This window comes from Arachis duranensis, chromosome 3 (assembly GCF_000817695.3).
Source record: "Arachis duranensis cultivar V14167 chromosome 3, aradu.V14167.gnm2.J7QH, whole genome shotgun sequence".
NCBI classification, from domain to species: Eukaryota; Viridiplantae; Streptophyta; class Magnoliopsida; order Fabales; family Fabaceae; genus Arachis; species Arachis duranensis.
Genome location: NC_029774.3, coordinates 134,824,668 through 134,835,772, shown reverse-complemented (window position 1 = coordinate 134,835,772; position 11,105 = coordinate 134,824,668). Strand labels below are relative to the sequence as shown.

At 34.3% G+C, this 11,105-nt stretch overlaps 1 protein-coding gene across 1 annotated transcript; it reads right to left on the bottom strand.

The window, feature by feature from the left end:
* Nucleotides 1-2,538: 2,538 nt before the first annotated feature.
* LOC107482210 (U-box domain-containing protein 17) lies at nt 2,539-5,311 on the bottom strand. The gene has a single exon (XM_016102630.3). It carries the CDS (start codon nt 4,848-4,850, stop codon nt 2,694-2,696), a length of 2,157 nt encoding a protein of 718 aa, XP_015958116.1. The 5' UTR covers nt 4,851-5,311; the 3' UTR covers nt 2,539-2,693.
* Between the last annotated feature and the right edge of the window lie 5,794 nt (nt 5,312-11,105).

The following is an 11,105-nucleotide window of genomic DNA, read 5'->3' as shown; positions in this document are numbered from 1 at the left end:
ATATATATATATATATTTAAGCATTTAATTAAGTAGAATATTTTTTACTTTTAAAACAAAGAGTTGTATCATAATAAATTTAATAGTATAATAGAAGGGGTAAGTATTGTCCCTACATTTAGGGTCAGAATTGAAACTGTCTCTGACGTAATTTTCGGTTTAGAACCGTTTTTAATGTTGTATTTGATTTTAAAATCGTCATTGGACCCTTTTCACTGTTATTCCCGTTGTTCCCATAGTTTATTTGGTTACCCAATGCCTCGACTGTCGCCTGCATACCCACAGCCATGTTTTCTAGGGCAGCCATAAAGTCTACAAGGTTATTCCTTGTTAGTTCAGGAGTAGCATTGCCTATTCTATCTCTACCTCGCCCGCGACTGCGTCCACGAGGCGCCATGTGGTTCCTATACACACCAAACAAGTGATATCAAGTTGACCAGTCTCAATATCGCAATCTAGTGCTTCAAGTCCCAAATGTATGCTTATGAACGTTTATGCCACATATATCAGTTAGATATCGTAATAGCACATAGACACATACATAGAGAATGCACAGAAGCATAGTCAGTCGTCCCTCAGGCTCTATAAGAAAGAAGCATAGTCAGTCGTCCCTCAGGCTCTATAAGAACGAACTGTTCTGATACCATAATGTAACACCCTACCACACAGAACTTTACGCTTAAGTCGTAAAATAGAGGTGGTGTAGTATTACGACCTCTAAAACAAAAATATATACAGATAGTAACTGAAGGATATAATATATACAAGGAGTCTTGAAAAATAAGTAAAACAAAATTGCGAAGTTAAAAGCGCAATGCTCAAGATTAAGGATTAATTGCGTGCGAAGAAAAACTAAAGCTCATAAGTATAACTAAAAAGAAGATAGGAATAGAGGGTCAAGAGATACGAAATAACAAGCTTCTAACTCAACCTGCGAAACTAAGGCTGACCGGAGAATATTTATATACAAAATATACAATTCCATAACCCAAAATACATATTTAAAACCCTAATTCTCCATAAACCTCTAAGAGGTGCAACAGTAAAGCATATATATACATGACGAGAGTCTATACATATATAGTAAAAGACCAAAAGTAAAACCCCAAAATAAATCCACTTCGCTACAGAAAATAAAGACGTAGATATACATATATGGATCAGATTAAATAATCACAACCGAATTAACAAAAAAAACCTACAATATAAATAACAAATTTCAAACAGATTTTTTAATAGAACAGTATAATACCCAATTATGAGTTGAAATCAAATCATAAATAACACTCGTCGAATTCCTAAATTAGACATGTTGTGTTCAAATAAATAAAAATCCAATTCCTAAATTTATTATTTCAAAGACTAGAATCCCTCAATTGCTTTGACTGTCACAAGAAAGAATGTGAGATCACAAATTCAAGATTGGACTTTTCTTACTACTATCAAAATATATGTCAAGTAGAAAAAAAAAAAGTCAAATTTAAGAGATAAACACAGCAAAACCGTTTTTTCACCCTCATAGAANNNCATTTTCCTTATCTTCTTTGGATAAAAAATTCTGAATTTCCTTATGACAGGAATCTGATTGCAGAAAATCAGATGGCCCCTCTATTTTCAAAACCTCACATATCTCTCAAAGTGCAGAAAGCATCTATTGTGCGACCTTCCTTGGTTTGAACTTTATAGGAGAAAAAGACTATTATGTCATAGGGGACCCTTATTAGTACATTCCTGGTATTGTCCAAATACATTGGTGTATGACTCTATTCATTTTTCATTGATTTCAATCAATTGTATGGTTTGACACTTAAACATTCTAAACGAAGTTTTACTGTTTTATGTCTTGTGAGTTAAAATAATAAATAAATAAATATAATCCATACAATGAGAAACAGAGTTTAATCAAATTACAAAGAATAATGCTTCTTTATGCCTAACAAGGAATCCTTCCTCACGTTTCACAATTGAGGCTAACATTGGAATCTCCAGCAAGACTCAACCCATTCTTAATCTCAAGTGATGGCCGAAGACTTGACAACAAACAGAACTTATTCCCACCCTTTATGCAAAGACGATGACTGAGAATCAAACTTGAAACCAATGGTAACAGCAAAACACACCATGTTTATTGAGGGAAGTGGAAACAGATGTCACAGTTAAAACTTCTCGCAGATTTTATTTTCTTTCTTTTTAAAGGAAAGAAGCCAAGCAGTATATTAAATTACGTATGAAAATCTATTTTCCTTTTGAAAAGTTAGTTTATATAAACTGCATATCTTCAAAAAGCAAAATATATGATGATGAGAAAAAACAAAAGCAGGATGTATCTTTTCCAGTGAAAAGTTTAAGGAAAAAGGAGAGGCGTTGCATTTCAACATTAAAGATATTTCGGTGGTTGATTAGGATGTCTTTTAGTGTCTTACCAATAAACAAGCACAATAGCACGTATGCTAACATCTAAGTTTTACTAAGACAGTCATGAATATGAAATGCATACCTTCTTGGTTAAGGCCAAATCAAAGAAATGGACACCAGAAATGGTTCAATTCATCTTTGGAACATTATATATTTTTTGGACAATACATTGTTTTCTTTTGGTACATGTTATTCCTATATTTTCTAAATTTCAATGAAAGAATCTGTAAAGACTTCAAAAAATAATGGGAAACATAATAAACATTGGGGTATTATCACTACAATACAGGTAGAGAAATGGACATTGGTACTGAAACATCACCAGCAAAAATTGTTGTATCCCTTGTTGATGCTGAATTACTAGCCAATGCATATCCTAGGCCCAATCCACCATAATGCAGAGAGGCATTCTCACATCTCTGAAACACTCTTGCAAGTGAAGCTGCCTTTCGTCTCGCTCGCTTTGTTCCTGTGAAGAGCAGGGTTTGAAGCAATCCTGCCAAAGCCGGCACCCTAACCACCCTTTCAGTTGCAGCTGTGCCACCGCTGCGGCACAACTCCAGCAACGCGGCAACCGCATTCTCTTTGCCTCTTGGTGTTCCACAACGCATCATTCCTATCAATCCAGCCACTGCTGCTTGCTCACTCACCACAGCTTTTGCCCCAAGTGGCTGCCGGACAATCAAGGCCAAGGCACCTGCTGCTTCCTCAGCAATTCCTTCGTTTCCCAATGCCTCGACTAAGCCCGTGACTGCTCCTGCTGCTATCATCCTTGCGCAGTTCTCAGTATGGGTGGAAAGATTAAACAATGCTGTTACAGCATCCTTCTTCCCCCTTCGGGTTCCCTCTTGCAACAGACTTGCCAGTGCTTCAACTGCTCCGACATTATCTGCAATCCTTTTTTTATAGTCATGGACAGCAGAGAGACTGAACAATGTTGCAGCAGCATTTTCCCTTGCCTCAGTTGTTTGTCCAAATTTCAAAACATCAACTATTGATCCCAAGCACCCTGCCTCATCCATGATGCGACTCTTGTTTCTTTCAAAAATGGATAGATTGAGCAATGCAGTTACTGAGTTCTCCTGCGCGACCGTGTTAGGAGAAGAAAGTAAATCCCGAAGATAAGGAATTGCCCCTGCCTCTCCAATGAAGGCACGATTCTCTTTTCCAGTTTTTGCAAGCAATCTTATCTCCCTTGCAGCTACAGTCCTTCCAGATTGTGACCCATTAGCTAGCTGCTGAATGAGAAGCGCCACAGTTGCTTTATTGGCTTCCATGGTAGCTTTGGCAGGACAAGCTGAGGCAAAAGTTTCAGCAGATGGATCAATTACCTCTGGTGGATCATAGGGTATTCCATGTGCACTGCACCACTGCACGATCAAATTCCTAAGCGTTCGGTTAGGAACAAGCCGGTTGTGTGCAAGTGTTTGGCCTGTTTTTGGACAGTTAGAATGCCCTTCGTCCATCCACCTTGATATGGAACTCCGATCATAAGTCTGGCCTGTTGATATTATCACTGGATCACGCATCAAATCCAATGATATTGGACAGCAAAAGTCCTTAGGAATGGTCAAAATCTTGTCCACGACATCTTGATTAACCAATCTCACCTTGGCCTTCTTCTGATTCTCATTCCCCAAACCAAAGTCATCATCTTCCTCCTCAAACCGAAAGAGTAGAAACCTGCTACACCGCGTCATTGCCACCAGTCCATTAAGCACAGAAACGGTTGGCTCAATATCACCCTCATGATTAACAATCTGCTCTTCCAAAGCTTCAATCTCAGCCCTACAACTCCTAGCATCACTAATCTTCAACTCATCAACATAGAAACGCCTCAATTCATCAGAACAAGGAATCCTCCCATTCTCGAATGCCTCAAGAAAAGAAAAGAACTTTATTCTAAGGCCATCATCCTTCTTATCCACAAACAATTTGGCCCTCCTAGACTGTCTCCTCATCAACTCAATCTGTTCCCTAACATCGTCGCTAAGGTCAACGGCCCTAACAGGGAAAACATCCAAAAGGGTCGAAAATTCTTGACCCAAATCATGGAAGTGACCGGAAATAGAGTGGTTCTGAAGCAAAAGCCATAACTTACTCGATTGCGCGCAGTAATCAAGGAGAATCTTGGAACGATATACCACCAAAAAGAGCTCCCTCAAGCAGAGCGCCGCCGTGGGGAGAAGACTCACACTTGAATCCCTCAGTGACTCTAATAGAAGCTGAAAAACCTCGACCTTTCGGATTAGGGAGCGAGAGTTCTTGCGCTGGAAGGATAACCGGTGATCGGAGAAGCCAGTGACGAGGTCGCCGGCGACTGCAACGACGGTCCGGATGAGCGCCTCGTCGGAAAGGTCCACCGGCGCCAGAAAGGCCTCTAGCGACGGCGACCGGCGACGCCGCAGCGACGAGAATATAACCCCAGAAGCCATCCAAATTCCAAAAGTTCAGTTTTTCCCCCCTAGGGTTTACAGAATTTCGCGGAGTTAGCGAAGGAATTTGCAAAATCTTTAAGAAACCAAATGGTTAATCGGTGAAATGTGCAATTCGCCTAAGGAAAGAAGACTTATTGTCGCGGCGATCATAATTTTCCCGGAAAATGTTTTCTGGGTGTGGAATCGGCAAAGCATTGACCCAAATGAATACGAAGCAGTTTGGGGGTGGTTGGGTGAGAAGTGAGAAGCTTTGAATGTTGAAAGAGTAGGTTATAAAGAGAGTAACTTGGAATCGTCCAAGTAATATAAGGAAGGGATAAAGTGACGATGAGGATGATTCGAGCGAATCCGCGTAGGAAGGAGAAAGAAGCTGATAAGAAAAATAAGGGACTGAATTTCCAAAGACCTTCTATCTGTATGTGTGAGTTTCAACGCGGCCGACGTAAAATTGACTTGCCCATCTTAGACGGATGATAGATTCTGTGGTTCTTTCGTTATTCATTGTAAGTACTATTTCCTTCTATCTGTACTGTTTGTTTGGTTTACTTGATTGATGTTGTGTAACTGCCAACACGGGATTAGGACTTGGGACTTGGAGGGAGTAATAACTTGGAAATTACTGCACCTTTGTTGTATGGTGATTGGTGGCGCATGAGTGATGAAGGGTGAGGTCACACAGGTTTGTTCTTTGCTGTCTTCTTTGCAGTACTTGTTCTGGTTTTGACTTTTCTTGGAATATTAGTGAGTGTGAGGTCCTAGTGCTATGCAAAAATTCTTTGGTGTTTATGCAAGTTGAGCTTAAAAGATAGAATAAGATCGAACCTATTGTTTTATGGTGAATGCTATGGTGTTTTTGACATTGTGTCTAATTTACCAAAAAAAATAAATACATAATATTTAATAAATTTTAAATATTTTATTTTTTATTTTAAATATTTTATTTTTTATCTTTAAAAATAAGTCAGACAATTTAAGTACCATAGTAAAAAGCACTATAAAACTTACCTTGTTTTATGTTTGAATTTTATGAGTAAGATTTAGGCGTTATGGAAAATACTTATCTATAATCAATAGTTTACTAAAATGATTTGGTTTCGAAGTGTATTTATTTTTTTGCTTTTTCCTCTTATGACTTGTGAGCTGTCACTCCTCAGAAGCCCACCTTAATGTTTTCGGCCCTTTCTAGAATTTTTAATTAAAACTTTTTTGGAACAAAAATTGGAAAAGGTTATTGAATAGTTACGGATTTTTCTTTTTAAAATAACCATGTGAATAAAGTAATAATATTTATTTGAAGAGGTCTGTTATACATACAAATTTTTTTGGCATACAAATTTATACAAATTAATTTAAGTCTAACAAAAATAATCCTCAATTTAAAGAGCGTATAAATACACATTTCTTCAACTTTGAATAGCGCAAAATGAGAAACAGTTCTTCTCCAATGTTTGTATTTCACGTTCTTCCTCCTCTTCTTTCTCCTTCTTTTTCTCATTCTTCTTTGCATTCCTCCTTCTTTTTCTTCGCGTTCCTTCTTCTTCTTCGCGTATTTCATCTTCATCGTGGTTCTTTTTATTGTTGTTATTGTCGTTGTTGCATTTTTTTTCTCCTCCTCTTTTTATTGATTTTGCAACATTATGTATTTTTTTTCTTTGTTTGATTTTTTCTCCCAAGAAAAATTATAAAAAAACGAAATAAGAAGATGAAGAAGAAGAAGCAGCAGAAGATGAAGAGAAAGAAGAAGAGTTTTGAATTATGCAGAACTTATCTGAATAAAAATACACCGAAAATTCTTAAACAATACACTCAAACATCTTCGTGTTACACCCAAATATATTCATGTTACACCTAAATTTACTACAAATATAGAAAAATGTTGTTATTACATTTATATCCTAGCACTAGATAATGTAAAATAGAAGTGCAAAGATTAATTCATATAAAAAATATTACAAATCAATTATCAGACGCATTTACTGACCTAAAAAGAGTAACTAAATCTCACATTCTAGCTACAAATGCACCAATAAAAACAAGTATTTCGGAAGGTCAAATTCTTAGTGCAAATGAAAACAATTCACGCCTAAAGCGTGGAAGACTAATCAGTTCTAAGAATGAAAATCCCTTAAAAAGGAGAGAGATAATCAATCATGATGGTCACAATATGGAGGTAAATAATCAAAGGGGGTCCGAATACATAACTATTGATGAAACCTCTGAAGAAGTTCAGATACCTGAAAATGAAGAGATCTCGATAAGTTATGTCACTACTGAAAAAATATGGGATCGAAAGAATACTGTTGTCGACAACATTTTTGCGTATAATATTGTTGTAGAAATAGCAAAGCAATATGAGAATCATGAACCAAAATCTGTCAAAGAATGTAGACAAAGAGATGATTGGCTGAAATAAAAAGACGCAAGCCACGCTGAATTAATTTCACTTAGGAAACGTGAAATTTTTAGTCCTATAGTTAAAACCCCTGAAGGTATAGAACCAGTGGAATACAAGTGAATTTTTGTGCACAAACGAAATGAGATAAATGAAATAGAAAGATACAAAGCATGACTAGTAGCACAAGAGTTCTCACAAAAACCTGGTATTGACTATGTAAAAACATATTCTCCTGTGGTGGATTCAATAACATTAAGATATCTTATTAGTCTGGTTGTGCATGAAAAGTTTGACATGCACCTAGTGGATATTGTTACAACCTATTTATATGACTCAATTGATAAAGAAATTTAATAAAAGTCCCTAAATGACTCAAAGTGCCTGAAGCATACAATAATTTTTCGAAGATTTGTTTAGTAAAACTTCAAAAATTCTTGTATGGATTAAAACAATCTGGGCTTATATGGTATAAACATTTCAGTGAGTACTTATTGAAAGATGGATACAAAAATGACCCTATATTCCCATGTGTGTTCATAAAAAAAATCAAAATTCAAATTTGTTACTATTGTAGTATATATTAATGATTTAAATATCATTGGATCACTTTAAGAGATTTCAAAAACTATGAATTATTTAAAAAGAGAATTTAAAATGAAAGATTTTGGTAAAACAAAATTTTGTCTTGGTTTACAAATTAAACACTTGAAAGATGGTATATTCATCCATCAGTTAACTTATACTGAGAAATTTTTGAAAAAAATTTACATGGACAAGACACACCCATTGAGTACACCAATAGTGGTGAGATCACTAGATGTGAATAAAGATCCATTTCGACCATGTGAAAATAATGAGGATCCCCTTGGTTCTGAAGTACCCTATATTAGTGCTATTGGTACATTAATGTATCTCGCTAATAATACAAGACCAGAGATAGCTTTTTCAGTAAACTTGTTATCGAGATTTAGCTCATGTCCAACTAGAAAACATTGGAATGGTGTCAAACATATATTAAGATATCTTTAAGGATCTGTTGATAAGGGTTTATTTTACTCCAACGAATCAACGTTTCAATTAGTTGGATATGCAGATGCAGATTTTTTTTCTGATCCGCATAAAGGCAGTCAGGCAGATCAAAAACTTTCTATCTATTCACATGTGGAGACACAACTATATTTTGGCGCTCAACAAAGTAAACTATAGCTGCAACATCCTTAAATCATGTAGAAATTTTAGTAATTCATGAAGCAATTCGAGAATATATTTGGCTTAGGTCAATCACCCAACATATCCAAGATATGTGTGGCTTACCTAGAAAACTCTAACTCTAACCTTAACCCTAAATACTAACTCTAACCCCAGTAAAATCTAGAAAATCTTAACACTAAAATTTAACCCTAACCCTAACTCTAATCCTTACCCTTACCTTAACCCTAAATGCTAACCCTAACCCTAACCCTAACCCTAACCCTAACCCTAAATGCTAACCATAACCTAAACATAAATACTAACCCTAACCCCTAACGCTAATCCTAAATCCTAACCCTAATGCTAACCCTAAATCTAACCCTAACCCTAATTATAAATGCTAACTCTAATCTTAACCCTAACCTTAATCCCAACCCTAACCTTTATTAACCCTATCCCTAACTATAACCCTAACCCTAACCCTAATCAAAGTGTAAAGAAAATGCAAACAGTCATACACAAAAATAACTCAATTTGCATACATTAACTAAAAGAAGGATAAATCAAAGGAGATAAAATAAAGCACATTTCACTAAAGCTCTTCTACTCTCATGATCTTTAACAAAGTGATGATATAGACGTTCAACAAATCTGTTCCAATGATAATTTAGCAGATATGTTCACTAAAACACTACATACTTCAACATTTGAGAAACTAGTATACAAGATAGGAATATGCCGACTAAGAGATATCAAGAGATGTAATTATCAGGGAGAATAATACGGGCTTTACTCTTTTTCTTAACCATAGTTTTTATCCCACCTTGAGTTTTTTCTAGTAAAATTTTTAACGAAGCAGCTACATACTCTTTTTCTTTCATTATATTTTTTTTAGTAAGGTTTTTTAATGAGACACTAGTCTACTATTATTACTAAAGACATACAAGAGAAGTGCTATAAATATATTTATTATGGATGCTCTAAAGAGGTGTTAGGCCCTTGGTTAAGAGTTGGACCCTTGACTAAGAGTTAGACCATTGGTTATAAATAGCCTCTCTTATATTCTCTAATATACACAATTAATAACAAAATTACTTATCATTCTCACTATTCTCTCTCCTTCTTCCTTCAAACCCTAATCCTTATTTTCATAATACTAAACTTGTTTCCCAAATTTATTTTCTAACTTATTATTTTTCATTGTTGTTATACAAATCCTCAAAACCTTATTGTTGTCATTTATTAAAATAAATAAAAGCTCCAGTTTATGCATACATATGTGTTAACAATTTGTACTTAATTTATTTGTTAGATTATATTCATCTTTTATTTATATAAATATACAATAAATTTTTATAAAACAAATCTCTTTCACTTGTAAGCAAAATTATTAACTACAAAGTTAAAGAATCTATTATCTTAATTAATCATATATTGATTATTATTATCAAATGTATCTTGCATAATAATAAGATAAAAAAATGTGAATGATGATAAATGTATTTAATGGGATTGTTTAATTGTCAAGTGAAAAATTTATGGGATGAAAAAATTTACATGGTCAACAATTTTTTTATTTTATCCTATATTTAAATTAACACTAATATTTAAAGAAAATAAAAATATTAACCTTTGATATTATTTAAATACGAGTGTAAATTATTATTAATCAAGTACTAACAAAAAATAATAATATTTATCGATTATCTAAAATTATTTTATCAATATAATATACAAATTCTTTTTTATGAATGACAAAGTTTTTTGAAGCGCAAAGATTTCCGGAGACTGCTTCATATAGGAATTTGAATATGGAGAATTTTTTATGTGAAAAAAGGGATGGGATTAAAATTTTTTCGAGACTCGAGCAAAAATTTTCTGCGTCTTTGCTAATCTATGAATTATTAAATTTACTTAAATACTAAGATTGTGCTGTTTCACTCCCTAGTTACCCTAAAAGGCCTGAACTTGTAAATCTCAATCTAACCACACCCTTTGCCACTCTTATTTAGTGCTCATCGTGTCGTCATCTCTTGTCGTCTCATTGTTTCTAATTGCAACATCTTTTTTTTACTGCTATATGACTGCATTTTTGTATGTTGTAATAATATTTTTGAATTTTTATATAAATGATCAATATAAAAAAATAAAAAATGAGATTTGCAAAAAAATAAAGAACCACAATCCACAAAGAATGAAGATAAAGGACAATATCTCGTACAATAGAAATTAAAATGGGAATGAAAAATAAATCTAGAGGTAGAAACGAAAAACAAAAAAGTATCTCCCACTTCCATTCCCGTCTTACTTGGTTGCCATTCCTACCTATATGTCCCGAAGTAAGGACATAGCTAACCTTTTTTAGTAATGACTTCTAGTCTGAACCTGAATAATTATATAAACAATGCAGCTTTCGAATTTCGATATGTTTTAGCTGTAAATTTAGCAATATGAATAAATATGAATATGTAATAAAATAAATAATCACCTTTTCTCTTATAAAGCTGGTTTCAAAACATACAAATTAAACAATAAAGTCAATAAGACAGCTGAGCGAAGATGAATATACCGCAGAATTTAAAAGGGAAATAATAGTATAATAATGAAGAAAAAAAGAACAAAAACGATGGATGAAGAAAATGGAAATAAAATACAACTCACCATGC

What these genes read in the sequence shown, in the direction of transcription:
- LOC107482210 (XM_016102630.3), bottom strand. Translation starts at nt 4,850, where the DNA reads ATGGCTTCTGGGGTTATATTCTCGTCGCTGCGGCGTCGCCGGTCGCCG.